Below are 22,902 nucleotides of genomic sequence, written 5' to 3' on the forward strand. Positions count from 1 at the left end.
GAGAGATTGGTGTTAGCATCCTTGGTTTGTGTGCAGTGCCTGTTGATTCTTCCCTGTTTCATATTGATTTGGCACACCACATAAAACTTGAAATCTCCGATGAACAGCCATATACACTTGGATATGTTCAGTTAGACTGGCAGCGTCCTGCTGATGGTGTTTGCCTCATGGTTTCATAAATTTTTCTTAACTAAAAAGTTTCCTTAGGAAACATAAAATTTTCATTTAAGGAACTTTCCTTGAATTCTGTGATGCTTTCCAAGGGAAAATTTTAAGTTAAAGGACTTTTGTTGAGTTAACCAATGTTGATGAAACTGGGGACCCCGAGTTATCTAACACTCAGCTTGTCTGAAAGTGATGAAACTGGGAACCCCGAGTTATCTAACACTCAGCTTGTCTGAAAGTGATGAAACTGGGAACCCCGAGTTATCTAACACTCAGCTTGTCTGAAAGTGATGAAACTGGGGACCCCGAGTCATCTAACACTCAGCTTGTCTGAAAGTGATGTAAATTTAGTCAAGTTTTCCATTGCTATTTCTTAGAATGTATACCAAGGGTATCTAGATCTAATGATTCATATAAACTGTAATTTTGCTGTTATTTTAGAACATGTACATGTAATTTTTACAGCTTGATTATAGGTGATGCCATCAGGGAAGTCTAGACTGGCCCCTGTCTGTAGAGTATTAAATCATAATTTTGATCTCTGATATGTCCTATGTTTCAAACTAAAGAGGGGAGGGTGGAGGTTACTATAGTTTTCCTCTCAGTCAGGATTTTTGGGTAAAGGTCACTAACTCTTTTTAAGGGGGAGGGGTTAGGGGACATCATATGCTTGTGTAACTGTAGTTTAGATAGTATGATTTATTTATTATCAGTTTACTTGAATTCTTAATGTTAATCTATTACAACGAATGAGGGTCTTAAAGATGTATATAAAACTTGTGTATTAGTTTGTTTAATGTTTTAGATTTCATAACCTCCATGAATTTTGTAATGTTCATGACATTCAAGATGGAAAATTCACCTGGTATGCTAAAATATCCATATAATCAGATAGCTGTACATAATTTCTTTAATGGAAATAAATGATACATTTGTATTGTATAAATAGTCTGCTAAATGGTGCTGTTAATTATTTAGGTGTCAATCATTGCAGGCCATTATTCTGCTGTCATAACTGAACCTATAATTACTGAAGAAACATATCAGTTTTCTCCTGAGTTCATTTGAATGTCATTGAAGCCCTTTTTGAAATTGGCTTGTTAAGTACAGCTTACACATAGATTTCAGCAGATCAGTGAGGAAGTCAGAGAAACACTATTACAAATGAAACCAGCAGAAAATCTACAGATTTAGATAATGTTAAGTTTGTGTATTTTTTGCAAGTGGAGAATGGAAACAGAATTCATGGATGGAATATTTGAAAAAAAAAAAAAAAAAGGAAAAGAAAAAATTTGCACTTCAGATAAAACATTATATTACTTTGATTTATACCTATATGTCTGTGATCTGAAATGATACCTTGAATTACCTGAAATGTCCAGCTTATCGCTGACAAAATGGGACAGTCTTTGGTCATTCTGGCTAATACACAGCTCAGTTAACACCATTGAGAGTGATATGAATAGATATACATCACTCAGCTGTCCACTCTAGTACACTGAAGCATTTCGTCTACAGCCAGGGTACCTTATCACCTGGCTAACACTTTATGATATTTACATGTTAGATCGCAATGTTTACAGGTGAGATAATCACACAACTTACCTATGGACAGCCATGTAAATTAGCCCTGACCTAACAGGTTTATGTGAGGTTAAGTAGGGACTGGAGACAACAGATATTACCTGGCTGTGAGGTCACAACCACCAAGTTTTAAGGTAACCTGGACCAAGGTGTGGGTCTATACATTCTCTTGAAGAGCTTTCTGTTTACCAGAGTTTTAATTGTTTGCAGTACATAAGAATATACTGATGACTGTTGATAATAGAACATATCAAGTAACTTCAAAAAAAAAAAAAAAAAAGGATGGAGCATCAACATCTGTATTCCATAGTGTGATAATTGTTTACAGTTTCGGTTAGCTAGGCTAGTCCTCATTTTAGAACCATCAACAGTTTAATGTACCATGGGCAGTGCAATTCTAGTGCTATTTTGAATGCAATTAATTTCGCATGACTGTAGTGATTGTGTTCATATTGCAAACTTAAAAGCATGCAGTACCTAATTGAATTATGACTGCTGATGAAATTAAAGGGTGGTATGGGAATGTTTCATCTGTAAATTTCTGCTGCTGTGGGAAAGCAAAGTCCTTGATAATTTTGTAGTAATTTCCGATGTGTCTGATATGAACACAAGAATATTTGACATCTGTTGAATCGACAGCTCTTATTAACCAGCCAAGCATTGAAAGGACATAGATGTTATCTTCCCTGGACAGTGGCTGTATTCCGCTGATATTGTCAGATAGCTGTGAGTTAATGGTCAGATAAGTGACTGACCATACCCTTGGTCCAGTCTCACCTGTCTGTAGGACAGGTAAATTGATTTCCGACACAGGTAGGTTGGCCTGTATCATTGTTTATTGATGTTGAAGTGTTATGGCTGTAGACTTATCATCAGGATGTAACTTATCTCTCATATTATGATGACCAGGTAAATCAGTCAATCAATTAATTTACCTGTTAATCATGCATTTATACAAAATAAGCTACAACTGAGGTATATGGTGTCTGTCTACTTGAACTTGTTATGTCTAGCCAGAAACTGGGTTATTGGACACAATACAGTAATGTCATAAGTGACTGCGTCAACAAATGGGATCAATGATTGATTGTGTACATTCATAAAATTATGGGAGTCCAGATAAAAGCAATATTGGGCTATAGCTTTGCTGACATGTTCAAGGCCAAGTGAAAAGATACTGCTAATGAATTGTACCAACTTGATAGGACTTTCACTGCAGTATGGTGTTTGTAAAATTTAAAAAAAAAAAAAAAAGGTTGTATGCTGACAAAGTCGGTATGACTTAATCATATTTGCAGCAGTGTTTGTAAAATTAAAAATATTATATGAAGACAATGTTGATATGGCCTGGAGTAATATTATGTTTTCCTTAGAACCAGGAAATGCAGAGGTTCAAACTTGTACAAGGATACATCCAATTTGCTTACTTACTGGTACATAATTTATAAGTTCAGTATAGTTTTGACATCACATAGACCGACTCAAAAGGTACAATTTATGATGACTGCAGGCTGATTTTAATATGTAGATCCTGTAATGATAATTGATATACGACAGAAGTAGCCACCTAGAAATGTTGGCTGTATATTGTGTGGGCAGATAGAGTTGTTATGTTTTAAGATAACAGGTAAAAGATAGAGAGACTTTGTCTATATACATGGCATACAATAGCCAATGGCATCTCCACTGGAGCCAGTTACCTGTAGGACTGTTGTTTGTATCAGGTACATTGTTTATAAACCACAGGTAGATACTGATTGACTCCAGTGGTAATTGAAACGTTGGCTATATTAGCTGGTGGTATTCAGAACTTTTGTCCAGTGTATATATAGTGTGCTGGGTCACTGGAACATGTAATGGTGACTAGCTTAGCACCATGTAGTAGTATGTGTGTCATGAAGTGTTATATTTATATATATGTTAATATGGAAGGCTGTGACTAGAAAACTGACATGTCCATGCTAATGGGGAGGTAATTGGAAGGGTATCTGCATCAGTTTGATCTCTGGGAGTAGTTTCCTATCAAATTATGATGGGAAAACATGAAAAGACACCAGTTCATAAATATCAAAATGCCATTGATTAAAATTAGATTTCTCACCTGAACTCCAAAGTACAGCCTCATGAAATCCTACCATTCCCTCATTCTTGCCATCTCACTACAGCTATCGTGAAACCCCAGCTAACCTCTGTAGATTCTCACCTGTGCTTTCTCTGTTCTCTGACTGTGTTTAGTACACTGAACATCTCTCTTCTTCTGCCCCATCCCTATCCCCCCAAACTTCCCTCTCATTCCTGCAACCCCCAGCTGCTCCTCTCCGCTGTTTCCCCCTCTATCATATACTCCATGTTAACAGGAAACTGTCTATGATGCATTTATCAGTATACACATTATAGACCAGACAGGTGATGTAACCCGTAGTAGACTGCTAATGACCTATCAGCTGACCAGTCCCGCTGGCTTTACCTGTAACACTTACCTGTTACCACAGCTAATGACATGCTTATCAGTTGTACTGATCACTGATACAACCCATTATTCATCACGTTTGATATCACTGGATCTACATTCATCAATCCCACAGATCTGTTGGGAAAGTCGACTGGGTGTATGTGTATAGCAATATGAATTTCCATACCACTTCATTCAGCTAATATACGGCTTCCACTTAAAAACTTCAGATTTAACTTCTAGTGGTGGTATGATTTTTGTCCAGTTGATTTCTTGTTAAAATCTTAAATTATTTTTCAATGTACTTTGATAGATACTATAGTTGATTGAACTTAATTCTGAACAATGCAAACAGAGATTTGTCAAACATTTTAAAATAAAGTTGGTTGATGATATTTATGTTATGTGAAATATGTTAATTACCTTTAAACAGATTTGATACACAGGTGACAAAATTACCATCGTAATTGTAGAGGTGTCAGCACTTCTGGCATCAAATCAGCTGTAAGTTTTATGACCTTCATATCCTGAAAGTACATTTTAACATCTCCTTTCACTGTCAAAGCTCTGTCTAAAGGGCAGGAGGTGGGGTGGGGTGGCCTTTACCCTGCCTCTCGGTGAGTCTTTAGTCCTGCCTTTCAGTTCTGGGATGCACTAGCACCCTGCAACATGGGTGTGTCATATGAACTAAGGGTCTCTTCCAGGTCTGCTGCGTAGTCATATTTTATCCAATACTGCCTCTTCATTGTCATATCCTATATGTTGGAGTTCCAATTTAGTCCTTTAGGAATTAAGGTGTAGTCTGTCAGAAAACCTGGTAATACCGTAGTATTTTGTTTTCCTATCTTTGAATAACATTATGTCCCAGAAGGTTGATTTTTTAAACTCCTTTTCCAAGGAAGCTAGGTGTTCATTTAAAGGTTTACTAAATGGTGTTTAATAGATAAGAATCCAAGAAGATTTTGTTTGTTTGAAGGTTTACTGAACGGTTCTATGGGTAAGCTGTAACAACATCCCAGAAGTTAGATATTGTTTCTCATTTCCATGTAGAAGGTGTTCGTTTGAAGATTGCTGGTTTTGTTTGAGGAAGCCGAGTGCCCTGAGCTATGTGAACTATGTTCTGCCTCCCTCCTGTTCTGTATTACATTGTGGCTGTAGGGGATCTAAAGACCAGCATTCCTACACCACACACTGTGGTACTCCCTTCACAGTCTACTAACACAAGGCTGGCATGTATTGGACATGTAATTCTAGTGTAGAAAAATCATTTCACCTTACTTTTCTGAGATAGTTATTGTTGGAGTTGGGGTTACCTGTATTGTTGGAGTTGGGGTTACCTGTATTGCTGGAGTTGGGGATACCTGTATTGTTGGAGTTGGGGTTACCTGTATTGTTGGAGTTGGGGTTACCTGTATTGTTGGAGTTGGGGTTACCTGTATTGTTGGAGTTGGGGTTACCTGTATTGTTGGAGTTGGGGTTACCTGTATTGTTGGAGTTGGGGATACCTGTATTGTTGGAGTTGGGGTTACCTGTATTGTTGGAGTTGGGGATACCTGTGTTGTTGGAGTTGGGGTTACCTGTGTTGTTGGAGTTGGGGTTACCTGTATTGTTGGAGTTGGGGTTACCTGCATTGTTGGAGTTGGGGTTACCTGTATTGTTGGAGTTGGGGTTACCTGTATTGTTGGAGTTGGGGATACCTGTATTGTTGGAGTTGGGGTTACCTGTATTGTTGGAGTTGGGGTTACCTGTATTGTTGGAGTTGGGGTTACCTGTATTGTTGGAGTTGGGGTTACCTGTATTGTTGGAGTTGGGGTTACCTGCATTGTTGGAGTTGGGGTTACCTGTATTGTTGGAGTTGGGGTTACCTGTATTGTTGGAGTTGGGGTTACCTGTATTTTTGGAGTAGGGGTTACCTGTATTGTTGGAGTTGGGGTTACCAGTATTTTGAGAGTTGATGTTACGTGTATTGTTTGAATTGGGGTTACCAGTATTTTGAGAGTTGGGGTTACCAGTATTTTGAGAGTTGATGTTACGTGTATTGTTGGAGTTGGGGTTACCTGTATTGTTGGAGTTGGGGTTACCTGTATTTTGGAGAAGGGGTGGGTTGGAGTTGGGTTACCAGTATTTTGAGAGTTGATGTTACGTGTATTGTTTGAATTGGGGTTACCAGTATTGCTCGAGTTGTGGTTACCAGTATTGTGAAAGTTGGGTTTACCAGGTAATTGGTGTTACCAGGTAATTGGTGTTACCAGGTAATTGGTGTTACCAGGTAATTGGTGTTACCAGGTAATTGGTGTTACCAGGTAATTGGTGTTACCAGGTAATTGGTGTTACCAGGTAATTGGTGTTAGCTTGTTATTAAATTAAGATAAAAGGCTACTATTGAGGAGTTGAGTAATAGTTGGTTGGGATGGATCTACGGTAAAATATATTAGTTTGATAAAATGTCCTTTTGTTGCTACTGAGGATTTTGATGGTGTAGCTTCAAATGATATTTTGTTACTTTGATAAAACATTCCACTGTTACTTGGAATGGCCAGTTTTAATTGGTTTTTTTTACCAACTTTATCCTCTGATAACCCCAGTGAACTGACCAAACTCATTTGTTTTGTTTTTTGTTTTGTACTGAACTGCAGTAGGATATTGATGGGCTTATTATTGGATAACTACAGTATACAGTTACTATAAGAGTTATAATGGGGAACGGTTATTGTTGTTAATACTACTTCACATTCCTGTCATTTCAATAAACTTCAAGTCCTGATTCATCTCAATGACATTAAGAGCCCTTCAAATCTTGATGATTATAAGATACATAAAAAGTAAGCCAAATATTTTTTTTCCTTTTTCCTTTTGCATGCCAGAATAACAAACCAAGTATGCAAGTTTTATTTTAAATACTTAACCTTCTTATAAACTTATGATCTTGTTAATTTCTGCCAACAAATCTAATAGTACAAGGCAAAATTTAATTGGTGGGTAGTGTACTTTCAAGATTTTAAAAGTTGTTAATTGATTTGTTTGTTCAGGATTGCATAATATAAATAGTATTTGTTTATGAATTCAGAAAATACTTAATTTTTTTTGGATGAAATACATGAATATCTTTGCTCTCTTTGTAAATTTTGAAATATATATATCTTTTAATAGCCTCCCACTCCCTAGTATATATACTTGAATTACCTCCCCGCCCACCTGTGCGCCTCCTTATTCAATTCTACAGATCACCTAATAAATGATATTAGTAAATATCTCCATTCAGTCTCGAATGAGAACTCTAAAGTATGTTGGTAATGTTTTAGATCCCAGATATATCGGAGGTATTCCCCTCCCCCTGCTGTAGTTTAACCTGGGTCTTAATGACCAGATTTAAACATAGATATTAGACTTTGAGAGATAAGAGAGATCAACATTGCCTGGTAGTATTCAAAGCTGGAATTATCAATTTGTAGCCCTCACTGGATCCTCCAGCGGAGGCCAGAGACACTTAAAAAGCAGAAATCTGATAACAAATATTCTTTATCATTGATGGAAAAGCAACAAGAAGGGATATTGTACCTTTCCATCATTTTAACTGGAAGGTCGCCAGTTTTACTCCGATCTGGAGGCTAGAATATGTGTGTGTGCGTGTGTTAAACCGCCTTACACTGACTATGCAGTTAAAAGTTGGTCAGATGCTGAGGTTTTGTTCAACAGTGTATTGTGTATAGGTTACAGCAGATATTCTGTCAAGTATTCATCAGTTGAAAGATTCAAAAGTTAAAAGTTCACATGATATTTATAGAATTCAAAGTGAATACAGGATGATAGCTTAAGGATGATACATGTGTTACACAATGTGTAAGAGTTGTCTCCCTTCAAATCATGATTAGCATTATTTCACAATTAAGAATGATGAAAGTATGTCATTATATAATCAATTAAAGACACTTTAATTAGCAAGAGATAAAGTTTTCTCCTGTTTGTGAGAAGGTGCACTACAGCCTTACTAAATAGAGCCCTGACTGTTAGTGCATTGACTGAGCTACTACTAATTACTTGGAGACTTAAGACAGATGATGAAATTTGAGGTGGAACCTTGACGCCTGCCCTGATGCTACTTTAAGTGCAAATTGCAAGTAGGTTTTGTCCCTGACTATTCTATTAGTAAAAGGTTGTAGTCTCTCTAGATGCATCTTATTGTGTCACCTGGAAGGTAGTTTTAGTTTTTACGTGTGGAAACATTTGCTGCGGTAACAACAGAATCATGTTTAAGTGTCTTGTTTCAGAAGAGGCTGTAGACAGATTCTAATGTATTTTGAGACAGGTTTATCTCCTGGACAATGCACCAAAATATATCTCAACTCATTGCTCAATATTTAATTTTTAATGGTATATATGGTAAGAATTTGTTTAAATGGCTTCAACATTGATAAGTGAAAAACCTCCATTTGGTACATGTGCACTCACAATCAGCATGTTTATTTTTCAGGAATAAGTAGAAGGGGAAACAAATTATCAACTGTAGTATGATGAATTCTATTTAAGTGCATTGTTTTACATTTGTACCAGGGAAATATAGAGAAATATCTAATCCAAAAGTGTTTTCTTTTCACTGCAGTATAATGATAACACTTCAACAGCCAATCACCAATAAAAGTCCAAAACATAGACAATTGACCAATCAGAGATCTTGATACAAAAGAATATGGACCACATCTGCATTGTTATAAATTTTCAAATAATTTTGAACAAATGTTGCCTTTCACGGCTTTGTAGATAATGAAAATGTTATAAACAATATTCAATAGTGCCTTCGCTACAGAAATATAACTTAAGTATTTCCCTGGTTTGGCAAATGTATTGGAATATCTTTCATGCATGAATACACATGAAATGCACCAAATATTAGCCATGCACAGGAAATATATTTGTTATCCTAAACTTTCCGTGACCCTATTAAATATTCTCTATGTAATGCATCGTATCATGCCTACCCTGGCAGTATACACCTCTAATGGTCATCCATCCTCTATTGGATGACAGGTTTAGTAATTTCCCAAATCAGTATTTGTGAGGCTATCCTGATGAATATGAAAGTATCCGGTCATTGTCCTAGGCCGGGTCAGTTGTTATTGGAACAATACTAACCATGACTTCAGTATTCATCATCGGTAGAAATCAATAATTAACTGGTTTGTCTGCATGCTTTGTTGGCCGTGAAGTTGTGGTCATGGATTCTTACAATGATAATCTAATGAGACACCATTACAACATTAAGTATTGATAATGGAAAAACAGTGGTCTGTCTATACCATTCTAAGAATTGGTCATTAGCAGGTACAGGCCGGAGTTTACAGCAAGCCTTCACTGGGCTGTACCTTTAATGAACACCTCTGATCTTTCCCTTCCAGTTCCATACAATTAAGCCTTTCCAAATCCTGTCTGTGAAAGAAAAAACAACATACCAATTAATATAAATTTGAACTGTTTCAAATTTCACTTACCAATTTGACCTACCAGACAGATGCATAAATGTATATCGGTTATCTATTTCGGTAATGCTGCCTTTACTTTTTGAAGAAACATTGAAATGTTTTCTTCAAAGGTATTTGCCTGCTTGAAATGGTACAATATATTTTTTTTTTTAAAACTCATTTTATATAGCTGTCTCGGTCTCATCCATTAGAACCTGGTGAGTTACACCTCAGTAGAGAAATATTATTATGATGAATTAAGTATTGATTAAATGTGACAGAAGCAGACAGTCTATGTTTCCCATCAGGCCAAGCTGGGAATGATTCAAGGAATGCATCAGCATAATGTATCCAGCAGTGTGGTAGTGGATCCCACCATCCTCTCTCTGGCTGTCTAACTACTATCAGTACAGCTGGTACATCCACTGCATGCTTCATTGGTAGCAATGCCTCCTCCCTGATCAGTCCCTGCCTGGAGTAGTAGTGTACAGTATATAGTGCCGTGTGGTCATTGGGGCGTGGGCTTGCTTCTCCGGTTCATCAGGGCGTGGAGAAAAAGGGAGTCCTTACTGAAACGTGTGACCCAAGTGAGTAACGCAACACAAAAACAGGATGTTTATTTAATTTTTCTGAGCTCCACACACATACATATATATTTCTCACCATACAGGATTTGGCTGATCATCGGGAAGGCTAGATGTCTGAGGAGGGCGCGGCTATACCAGTGAGAATATACATGTGATATAGTGCATCAGTGATACCTTTGTGCTGACACCTTGGTATTTCTGTCTGGGATATGTATATGTAGTATACTGTGTTTACCAGTGCTCCAACACAATTAAACACAAGCTTGGATGTTACAAAGTCAATATGGAGAGATGTTGCTGACCAAACAACAGCTATAAATAATTCATGTGTAATTCCACTGTCGGTGTGCTCCATCTGCTTATTAATATTGTGGACTCCTTTACGCTATAGAAACAAGTGCAGAAATAGTGTTTTCTCAAATTGTAAGTTTTCCCCGGATTATTTATGATGTCTTTTCCTGCACCGAAATTTCTGTTACTGTAGTTAATTCTCTCCTGTGAGTTATGCATCACCAACAAAATCTTCTCCAAATCTGAGTCGTCTATATAGGGGGTAATGTTTTCACAAAGCAGAGTTAAATTTGATGTTGTTTACTAGCTCTATACATCTGTTTGCCCTGCAGATATTCAATGTTATTGATTTAACACTTAAATGAAAGCTTGAGAAAATATGTTAGAGTTTTAATCTATCATAGATCAGTTATGATGGGTATTGTAGTACTCAAACTTTCCCGTATTCAGCACCACAGAAAATCTACATAATGCTACATCTTAATGCATGTGTATTCCACTATATGTTACGGATGAGTTGTATGCCAATTATACATAGCAAATGTCATGCTTATAGATCAGAAATAACCTCGTGATAAGTGGTACAGATGAGTGGTGTTTTGGGGATAATTACCCTGACTATAGGCATAAGATATACATAAAATATACAGGACACGTAAGGTAGAGTAGTTATTGCCCATCAAATCTCCATGCAACTCTGATGTTGATAATGTGTTTGATGAAGATGTCTGCCTCCAATACAATTTTGTATGGGGAAACATGCTTTTCCCGGACACAGAGGTATTGCATATGAGGAGGAGGAGTGGTTTTACAGACTTTAATAGATCGGGGGGGGGGGGGGGGGGGGGGGGGGGGTATATCAATAGATGTGTAATCTAAACAACATATCGCTATATATGGAACACAACTAGGGCAGGGGAAGGGGGGATCGGCATTACAGGCTCAAAACAGAAAATGGGGCTGGGGAGGAGGGAGTGGCAGCGTACAGCCAGAGATCTATATGCATACAATATATAGGGGGTTGGGGTATATGTCAAAAACAACTCATTGCTATTTGTAGGATAGCTACTAGGGCAGGGAAGGGGGAGTGGCATTACAGGCTCAAAACGGATACAAAATGTAAAGGAAAGGAAACGGAAAGCACTTCAGAATGGGTTGGTCAGGTCATTCACTTAAGATACTTTATTAAAATATTTGGGAAAGAGTGAATTTCATTTACATAAGAAGGTGATGGGTTTGATTAATTAGAGCAAGGATGATGCTGAAAATTGATACTATGGGTAAAAGGAGAAGAAGGAGGGGGGGGGGGGGGGGGTGTAGTACGATTAACAGATTAACATGTAGGTGTTGGCAGAGAGGGGTGAATCAACGGATGATAACAATCAGCTAATGTGTCAGAGACTTATGAAGACAGACTGAAATGGGGAGATGGGGTGTCAACAGCCAAACAGTACTTATCCTTGGGAGTGAGTGGGGAGGGAGGAGTTCGAATAAAAAATGATAATAAACTTGATGCTTAATGTGTCAGAGGTACAGAGTGAATGGTGAGGGAAGAAGGCTTGTTTTAAAAAGAAAATGACTTAAATGTGTTAGAGGTATAGTAATTGACATTAGGAGTGAATGTGAAGGGAGGGGGTTGAATGTGTCAGAAGTATAATACTTAACCTTGGGAGTGAGTGTTGAAGGAGGGGTTGTTTTTAACCTAGTGTCAGTAGTATGATACTTATATAACCTTGGGGGGGGGGGGGGGGGGGGGTATGCTGCAAAAAGAAGATTTTATCTTTATAAACCTCTTAACATGGTATGAAGACTGGGACAGGACAGCAGTGATGAATACTGTGGTTTGTAGTCTGTACAGTAAGCTTGGTCCTGATATCCTCCAATATGGTGATGTATAGACCATGGAAGAAGGGAGTTGATTAGAGTGATTTTGGTGTATTGTTATGTGAAATTGCCTGTGCAGTGTGGATTTTCCAAGGTTTTGTGTGTACCAGGGCCTGATCTGTTTGATATGGGGGTACAGAAAATATGTACACACTTGATGGTGATGACTGATCTGCCAAAACACAGACATCCAACTGGAACCTGCCACAGATTTGATACTGCCATGTTACAGCCTTTATACTGCTGGTTAAGTGCCAAAGATGAGGCAAATTGTCTTGTTTAAACACTATTATGAACAAGATTAAATAATCATTAGAACCAGAGTTATATTTCTAGTTGTAACAAGACAATGATACATAATAGGTGTAAAAATAAACCTTAAGATGAAGAAGGTTTCCATTCAGACAAGATGTTTTTAAACCATTATTTGAATTTCTGTAGAACTTTTGAATTAACTAATCTTTCCTGTAGTAATTAGCCTAGAGTGCATTATTGAAACTAACTTTAAATCATACGAGAGATAAGATTATGGCAGGACAATAAAAAAAGAATTTGCTTGTAATTTTATTGAAAAGCAAATATCAATGGGGTGCACTTATTACCAGGCACGGGCTGGATAAATGCTGAGATTATACCTCAAGACCTCGGGTCTGTTTTTGGAACATTTACACATGCACCATGCTATTAATGGATAGGACATAGGTGTTTACATTTTCTGTCTGTACATAAATCTTGGGACTTGGTTATGAGGTGTGAGAGTGTTCATACCTCAAGAACAGTGCTTAGAGAAAACAGTGCTGGCATTTTTGTCTGTCCTTCCATCTAATAATCTTCAAACTTTATTTTCTTTAATTTCTAATGATCACAACCTCCAACTGATTCATCACTCTTGACCAACTGAGAGCCCTCCCATTCCTTACCATTATCCCTCTATCTTACTTTATCATTGTGTGGTATCACTAATATTGAGACCTAGCTGGTTAGCCAGCTTGTCAGGTGCCTACCAGGGGTATATTAGGGTATTCTTGATTTTACTTTTCTATGTGGTGCTACATAAGATCTTGAGATATAAGGAGATGATCTAGCTTAATGTCTGTTATTAATTATCATTTTATTGCATTCAAAGTAATGTAAATTGTATGTACGTGTCAATCACCTGCTAATATGTGGGTGGCGTTACATAACTCATGAGGCGTTCATCAAGTTATTAAACTGAAAATTTAAAATTTCCTTATTAGATCATCAAAATATCATTGCACACCTGTAGAAGTGTAGGAAGAATTTAAAGTGTTAAGCTTATGCAAATTATAAAAACAGGTAAGTCTGACTGGCTTCACAACTACATGTAGTAACCATTATCAGATCTGACTCATTCACTTGTAAAACATTCTATAGCTAAAAAGGTAGATGTGTATATGGTTTTAACATGGCTACAAGCTCAGCATTTTTATAGACTTTTTGAAAACACATATCGATGGGCTTCACTAAACTTGTCAGACCAGTCAACAATTTTAGCAGAAAGATAGGCAGGGTATTCAAGATCAAACATAAGGATGTAGTTTACTAAGGTTTGCTTGTTTGTTTGCTGGGTATAATGCCCTGTGAACAGCCAGGGTCATTTTGAGGTGGGGACTCCTTGTAGTAGTTGGTGACTACCTCACTGAACAACATACTGGAGGCTCATCACATGCCATCCAGAGCATTAACACAAGAGCATCTTGCAAAAGGACACAACCACGACAGCACAGATCAGCCAGATTCTCAGAAACACAAATTGATATGGAATCACGCACCTTTGGTACTTCAGTAGGGCAGTGTTCAAGATGGTAGGGTCTTATTCATGATCAAGTATAAGGATGTACATTAGGCAACAGATTTTTCACCAATAAATCCATCCCTTTTTGAAAAGTAGATTTTTTGTGTGACAGACATCTCTGGGAAAACAAATGCCTTTTGTGGTTGGTAGTCATAATTTCTTGTTTACATAGACATGGTGTATGTTAAATTCAATGTTGGGTTCAATGAATTAATTTGAAGGGTTTTAATTCAGAAACTTGTTTAAAAGTCTGAAAGATGAGAATTAGTCTAAAATAAATGCAATGTATATACAAGAAAAAAATTAAAAATTGAATTTTATATATATACGAGAAACAGCAATATATATATATATATATATATATATGTACACACACACACTAGTAAGCAGTTTTGTGTTTGATGTCTGCTGAGGTACTTAAAGCAAGGGTTGTTATCCTCCAGAAGATCTGGAGTAACTATAACACCATCTGGTAAAATACAGGAAAATGTACTTTGTATTTCGTTCTTTATCAGCCTTTAAACAAAAACTATAAGTCATGCTGTTGGTGGATTCAGGTATGATATAGGTTAGAGACTAATGATATAGGTCAGAGACTATAATGATATAGGTCAGAGACTAATGATATAGGTCAGAAACTAATGATATAGGTCAGAAACTAAAGATATAGGTCAGAGACTAATGATATAGGTCAGAGACTATAATGATATAGGTTAGAGACTAATGATATAGGTCAGAGACTATAATGATATAGGTTAGAGACTAATGATATAGGTCAGAGACTATAATGATATAGGTCAGAGACTAATGATATAGGTCAGAGACTATAATGATATAGGTCAGAGACTAATGATATAGGTCAGAGACTATAATGATATAGGTCAGAGACTAATGATATAGGTTAGAGACTATAATGGTATAGGTTAGAGACTATAATGGTATAGGTCAGAGACTAATGATATAGGTCAGTGACTAGTGATATAGGTCAGAGACTATAATGATATAGGTCAGAGACTAATGATATAGGTCAGGAACTATAATGATATAGGTTAGAGACTATAATGATAAAGGTCAGAGACTAATTATATAGGTCAGAGACTATAATGATATAGGTCAGAGACTAATTATATAGGTCAGAGACTATAATGATATAGGTCAAGCACAAGCAAATTAGGTCAGACAGTAATAATGTGGGTCAAAGACTGATAATGTGAGTCTCTTTGAGATCGTGTACTTATTTGTGTGGATCAAGATAGTAATAGTCTGTTAGGATTACATGAAATTGAGGGTAAAGTATATTACTAGCATGTTGGAGACATAATGTATTGACACAATGCTGCTGTTGCCCATTATAGATTTTCTTGGGTGACCTTTCAAGGGGTTCTATTCTAGAGTATTTATTTGTTAGTATAAATTCATAAAGCCTTTTGTCATCAGATGTAGTCCTTATTTTGAGTGTGAGCCGAGGCCATATTAGTCACCGAAAGGTACAGAACCGAGATATTGATTTGAGGTCTGGTTTAGTCATCCTCCCCAGGAGCATTCTGATGTAAAAAAACAACCACACAACAGGTCGCTATAGTGCTCAATTCCCTCAACACCACAGGCACGATTTTGTGCTTCCAGTATTGATATTCCATATAAAAAAACTTATTCATTTGAACATTTTGACAAAGCTAACTATATTGCTGTGCTTTCTCTGTACCAAGACATAATATAGTTATAGGGGAGAGTGGGGTTGAGAGTGTTGTTTGGTATTGTTTAATGTCCTATCAACAGCAAAGGTCATTGAAGGATGGCCTCTCCTGTTTTCGAGATGCATTCCTATGATGTATGTGTGTGTTTAGGAGACGGCAGTATGGTATGGTCCTATTTCTGTCATCGTGACAGTATGGTATCATCCTATTTCTGTCACTGTGACAGTATGGTATCGTCCTGTTCCTGTCGTTGTGACAGTATGGTATGGTCCTGTTTCTGTCATTGTGACAGTATGGTATGGTCCTGTTTCTGTCATTGTGACAGTATGGTATTGTCCTATTTCTGTCACTGTGACAGTATGGTATGGTCCTATTGTCATTGTGACAGTATGGTATGGTCCTGTTTCTGTCCTTGTGACAGTATGGTATCGTCCTATTTCTGTCATTGTGACAGTATGGTATGGTCCTATTGTCACTGTGACAGTATGGTATGGTCCTATTGTCATTGTGACAGTATGGTATGGTCCTGTTTCTGTCATTGTGACAGTATGGTATCGTCCTATTTCTGTCATTGTGACAGTACGGTATGGTCCTGTTTCTGTCATTGTGACAGTATGGTATCGTCCTATTTCTGTCATTGTGACAGTATGGTATCATCCTATTTCTGTCATTGTGACAGTATGGTATCATCCTATTTCTGTCATTGTGACAGTATGGTATCATCCTATTTCTGTCATTGTGACAGTATGGTATCATCCTATTTCTGTCATTGTTACAGTATGGTTTTGTCCTGTTTCTGTCATTGTGACAGTATGGTTTTGTCCTGTTTCTGTCATTGTGATAGTTAGTACACATCTGATACAAACTTCCTGCTACCTCACTGAAGTATACTGCTGGTGGCAACCAGCAGGACACCCCACCAGGTCACGTTGTACAAGTGTTTTAGTGATGATTATGTTTTTGAAATACACCAAAATTTCCTCAAAATACAGAATATGTGTTCAGTAGTGAAGTTTGATTGACTAAAAGACTTCTATAACATTTTATAACCATGTTCGCTTTTGAAAACTACTGTAGTTTTATCAGAGTCTCTGTGTAGACACAATGTATAGACTAATGCTGGGAGTGGAAGCAATCTAAAGAAACTGCTGCAAGCTGTCCAGGATCATAGCATCCTGTCATTAGGCAGCCTACAACCTTTATAGAACATCATTATATGAATTACCATATAGAGATGTACAAGCATTGGGTCCTGGTAATAGGTCACGGGCAATTTAGGGTTGTCTGTATAGCAATTCAGCACTTGATGCTACTTATTGGAAAGATTCTGAATACAAATGATGTTGTGACATTTGGTAATATCTATATTACATTGTGTTTTTTTAATGCAGTGATGCATGCAATTTGCTTCAGAGAGAAAACATGATATTGTCAATTTACATGCCATTTGAGAGCATTTGAACCTGGTGTATAAGCTTGTATATATGTAATAACCAGCTCCGATCTGTTGCAAGCCTGGTATAAATACATATACCTATACAATCAGACACCAGGCTCATACTTAATGACATGCAGTAATGTTGGATAAGATATGATCTTGTCAATATATGAACTATATTTTAATCAAATTTAGGTGATTATCTAACTTGTATTCAGATGTTTGAATGAAAATTGATGCTTTAACAGAAATTATATATACAATGAAAAAACAGCAAATTCATGCCCTGTTATAATTAACAGCCATGGATTATTTTGAGATTGGATTTTGTTTTGGTAGTAGCTGGTAGTTACCTCACTGAACAACATATAATTCAATTCACATGTGTATTGCACAGTTCGAAATTTCATAAGTTAAATTTGATTGTAATACACAAACATACATAACAGTTCAACAATATGTAAACTATTATAGATACAATAGGTCTGTTGTGTCCTGTCCAGAGATAATGGGGAAACGTGTTTTGTCGAAGGACAAAACTGTGATGTCAAAGGATGGTTTGTGCTGATGTTAGCTTTCTGAGAAATGCAATCTGCCCCAATTGCAAGTAGGGATCAAACCACACACCCGGGATCTTGCAAACGTTTTTCCATAGATTTTCTACTGACTGCTCTGGGGCCCCGCCCGGAAGGTTTAAGAGTAAAGAGGGTTTATTGAGAAAAAAAAAAAACCCACTGAAAGTGCTGATAAGTCCAAAAGTTGATTGTACTAATCTTGAAGTATCTCCATGTAAAATATGATTGTATTACAATTTCTAAAATATTTAAAAGGTTTTGAATTTCAGAATGTTGCTTTCCAATTGATTTACTAAATATCCCAAAGATGTGGAGACCAGTTAGTTATAATCAAGACAAATAATAAATTGTCATTGTAATGAAATGACCATAGCATCTAATGGAGAGTAAGTTGGAAGGATCTGTGTAAATAACTATTATAGACCTGTTTTCCTTCCCAGTTGTTGTGTGTTTGGTGTGAAATGAATCTTGCCTATATTGAAATGGATCTGGCCTCTCCAGTAAAGTGATCAATTTCAGTATGTGTGAGTGGAAACCATCAAAAGAATTGACCCTTGTAAGGTCACACATGCTGTTGTTGTGGGCTTTTAAACATGTTGTGGGATATATGATTGAATTTTGATGGTAAATTATTGTGCAGGCATATTGTGTAGGGGGCTGTTCACTGTGTTTGGTAATTCAATAGGGCTAAACAAATTTGTATGGAATGTATTTTGTGGCCCATTTACTTTCACAATAAGCTGGATCCCATACTGCTGATAAGGTTGATATGGCTGAGATTAATGATTAGATTGGGTAGTCTGATTACACTACTTTCTTCAGTTCAGTCAACGTTACAGCCAGAATGTTAGTGTTATATGTAAATATAAGGCAATGAGTGCCTCTACACTTCAATAGATTCTAGTAACTATTTGTTCTGAAAATATTTGAAATACATTTAAAATGATTCTCTATTCCAAATATAATGGGTTAAATTTATCTGTATTCTAAATGGAATGGATTAAATTTATCTGTATCCTACATGTACAGGGTTTAATTTATCTGTATTCTTAATGTAATGGATTAAATTTATCTATCCTAAATGTTATGGGTTAAATTTATCTGTATCCTAAATGTAATGGGTTAAAATCAGCTGTATTCTGAATGGAATGGATTAAATTCTGTGTTACTCAGTCTATATTGATATATCTCAAGGGTGTTGGATCGATGGTCCAATCTGCAATTATCATTACACTCATTTTCATCTGTCCAGTATTGTTTCTTTGTACTGTGTTTGTAAAGTAATTGTGTTGTACGTCTTAGTAACATGACGATCTACAGTGTTTGTGAAGTAATTGTGTTGTACATCTCAGTAACATGACGATCTACAGTGTTTGTGTTGTACATCTCAGTAACATGACGATCTACAGTGTTTGTGGAGTGATTGTGTTGTACGTCTCAGTAACATGACGATCTACAGTGTTTGTGAAGAGATTGTGTTGTACATCTCAGTAACATGACGATCTACAGTGTTTGTGTTGTACATCTCAGTAACATGACGATCTACAGTGTTTGTGTTGTACATCTCAGTAACATGACGATCTACAGTGTTTGTGAAGAGATTGTGTTGTACGTCTTAGTAACATGACGATCTACAGTGTTTATGAAGTGTTTGTGTTGTACCTCTCAGTAACATGACGATCTACAGTGTTTGTGAAGTGTTTGTGTTGTACGTCTCAGTAACATGACGATCTACATATTGAATATTAGCTCTGTAGTGTTTGTGATATAATTGTTGTTTGCATCTCAGCTCCCCATTTAGACAGACTGTATATATAATATATGCCAAGAATATATTCTAACACCTGAGTACACACATATAGCTGATGTTGTTTTGTAAGCTTCAGACTGGAACAGCAGGCAAGGATAATAAAATCTGATGACACATCAAAATACTGATACCTGTATATAGACATTCGATTCTATGAATATTTCATTGCCATTTTGTGCAATTTTATAAAGAAAGCAGAATTACTTTTAAAAATCATTCAAATGAACATGCAGTCTGTTCCTTAAATAATGAAGTAGATTAGAAATCTTCTGGTTGGTGTTTCATTTGTATTGAATAATACAACATTAAGACTAAGTACGAAAGATCGTCGGGAGAAAAAGTCCTAGCGTGATGTCAACTGCCATTGGCAGAAACTCGACATTTACACGCCAAGGAGAAGCGTAATAAATGATAGCAGTAACAGAAAGTGTATTGATATTTCAAGTTGGTGATCAATTTTGTGCAATGCAAACTAAAAAACAATTCATGGCTTTCAGTATTAGCTTTTCTACAGATTTGTCTGCTTTGCAAAACCGGGGGGAAAATCTGTAGGTGAACACTTTGTTTTCTGTGAGTTACCTTAGCTGCAGTTGTGTTGTTTACCAACTTGTTAGGGTTTTAATTCTTCCTGTTGGAAAAGACAATAAAAATAAATTGGAAACACTGAACAGACCAGCAGAACACTGCTGGTTATATGCTACAGGCAGCATCTCTCTGATCAGCTGGAAGCTTACAGAAGCAATGTCATTCCCCTCAGCAGATGGCTAATGGTCCAGACTACATGTAATGTTACAAAGTAGGAGAAAACCTTATTGATTATAGCTTTATGGCTATAGACTCAAACAACAAAGCACCATCTAAAACATAGACTGGTTCCTGTTTTGATAGATTCTGACTTGGCATCACCTAAAATATTGACTGCTCCCAGTCCTGATAAATATCTGACTTGACACCACCTAAGATATAGACTGGTCCCAGTCCTGATAGATATCTGACTTGACATCACCTAAGATATAGACTGGTCCCAATCTGCCTTTCTGTATGTTTCCATATTGATTTAATTATGAATGCCATCCTTGTCATGCTTTATAGACGAATATAACTGTATGCATAAAATGTTCTTATATTTTGTTTGATTTGAAAGTACAAATGTACATGGAGATATTTGTTTAATTTCAAAGTACAAATGTACATGGGGATACTATATGTTATAGAAATTGTTGATGTTGGGATCCATGATTTAAAGATTGTCTATGAACAAACGAGGAACTGAGTAGTAAAAGTGTTGTTTGATCATACAACTAACGAATAGATATAACTTTGGGCTGCAATCTCAATATAAGTGGCAATGCAAACCAGATTAGATAGTTGAGGTTAAGTTGTTTGATTTCTGACTTAATATCTTATCATTTTATTAAAACGACTGAAGAAAATGGAATATGAATGATGTGTTCAGCTGTAGTGGGTACCAAATGTATCCTTATTAGCAGACAATAACAACATTCTATCTAAACAAATTCCAGAAACAGTCCATTGGGAATACTTTTATTTATGATATGTCAATATTGTGAATGGGACTGATGTAAGATCTAAGGAACCAGGATTCAGTTTTGTAAATTTACACTAAATCATAAGGGATAGGCCATGTGTGTGTGGCCAATACTGATCAATTAACTGTAGCATTGAATTACAATTATCCTGTAATAAACCTATGGGATGAAACACAAACTTTATCTTGAGGTAGTAGTATAGGGGGTGGGCTTATTGCAAGACAATGGAATGGCATTTTGTTTGTGTATTTGCTGAATTGCAATACATGCCAAGGTGGGCTATGTACATTTGGATAAATACTGTACATACAATATTTTTAAATGCTGTGTTGTAAGCAGATTTCATCTGTTAGCACTTCTATAGATAATTATATAACTCGTATGTTGCTCTAGAATTGTATTTCCTTATTGCGTAAGGTTTAATAGTGTAATTAACCATTTTACCACTGTCATCTTTTCGCCTGCGCTTTCTCAGTATTTCATCAGTTGATCATTATTGAAAATGGAAAAGTTTAATATAGGGCTGAGTTATGTTGGTTGGTTGTTTACTGTTCTTGTGTCCCTTTTCACTGTCATCGTGGGAGTCGACTCCTCCGGTACCTCGGACAGCTCCCTGGGACCGACATGGACACGGCATCCTCTTGGTCCTGTATCAAACTCCATATAGCTACAATGTAACATCCGTCTTATTTATAGTCCATGTTGTGCCAGCTTGTCATGGTTGACTTATTTCATATGTAGGATGTAAATATTTCTGTTTTGTAATGAGATATGCCAGTGAACATCAGGTTACAGTGATGTTTTTCAACTTATGGTAATCTGCCATATAAGATATTCTGTTAAATAAAGAAACACTGAAAACGGGCAACATTTGTCCTTGCATTTTTGAAATAGGTTAGGAAAAAAGTTATTTTTAAGTTTTTAAATATCGTCTAAACTGGGTGTTTTTTCTTTTACTGGAGAAACTATTAAAAGTAAAATCTGAGGAAGGATTAAGCTGACCAATATAAGAGGTAGAAGGTGATATGCTATATGGTTTAGTGTAATGTATATGCGGCCTCAGATGTTTTACTAGATGGTGAATCATTTGTTATCGCAGTGATAGGAATGTCACGTTTGCTTTTCTTGGACGGACATAAATTGATTTTACTGAAATGTTTCTACTTATACATGTTGGGTGCAATGGGCTTGGTTTAATCTAATTAGTGATATCCATGTTGACCTTAGGATCAGCATATTGCCTAGGTAGGACTGATAGGCATACTGTACATTTTTATTCAGCAGTTTAGCCCATCCATGTCTATTACAGTTCAGTAAAAATATTAACAAATGCTATTTAATGTTATTATTACTAAGGGGTTTAGGGTCTGCTATTAGGGCCTTTTGGCCTTTCAGTGACCAGAAAAGATAGGAAAATGAGGAGAAGGAATATAGTATGGAGTGATAGGTGAGAAAGGGAGTTAGAGGAGATTTATTTGATATGGTGGTCAGGTGGCTGAGTGGTAAAACACATGCCTTTTACCTAAGTGACCATGGTTTAATTCCCCAATCAGTTTCCCCAATGGGTTTTCTCAGGTTGACTTTGGTTTTCTCCCAT

General features: G+C 36.6%; 2 protein-coding genes across 20 annotated transcripts in view; one reads left to right on the forward strand and one right to left on the reverse strand.

Annotated features, from left to right (window-relative positions):
* Positions 1-22,902, forward strand: part of LOC117339469 (alpha-adducin-like) — an 83,139-nt gene that overhangs the window by 23,374 nt on the left and 36,863 nt on the right. The window contains exon 1 of one of the 19 annotated variants that reach the window (XM_033901059.1): positions 10,037-10,244. The exons of 17 other annotated variants lie outside the window; for them this stretch is intronic. The gene's annotated coding sequence lies outside the window, so the exon portion shown is untranslated. Of the gene's footprint in view, positions 1-10,036; positions 10,245-10,470; positions 10,668-22,902 lie in introns of those variants that run through there. One more of the 19 variants, XM_033901060.1, reaches the window with a different exon arrangement.
* Positions 4,840-21,942, reverse strand: LOC117338943 (uncharacterized protein DDB_G0287625-like). The gene is made up of 3 exons (XM_033900306.1): positions 21,855-21,942; positions 5,480-6,258; positions 4,840-4,956 (listed from the first exon to the last, which is right to left on the reverse strand). Exons 1-3 carry the CDS (start codon positions 21,940-21,942, stop codon positions 4,840-4,842), a joined length of 984 nt encoding a protein of 327 aa, XP_033756197.1.

Source organism: Pecten maximus, chromosome 12 (assembly GCF_902652985.1).
Source record: "Pecten maximus chromosome 12, xPecMax1.1, whole genome shotgun sequence".
NCBI classification, from domain to species: Eukaryota; Metazoa; Mollusca; class Bivalvia; order Pectinida; family Pectinidae; genus Pecten; species Pecten maximus.

Excerpts from the sequence above, each read along its gene's own strand:
- LOC117338943 (XM_033900306.1), bottom strand. The coding sequence starts at position 21,942 with ATGCCGTGTCCATGTCGGTCCCAGGGAGCTGTCCGAGGTACCGGAGGA. Across the intron at positions 6,259-21,854 it reads TGAAAAGGGACACAAGAACA|GTAACCCCAACTCCAACAAT; the intron begins GTAAACAACCAA and ends CCAACAATACAG. Across the intron at positions 4,957-5,479 it reads ACAATAACTATCTCAGAAAA|GATATGACAATGAAGAGGCA; the intron begins GTAAGGTGAAAT and ends TCCAACATATAG.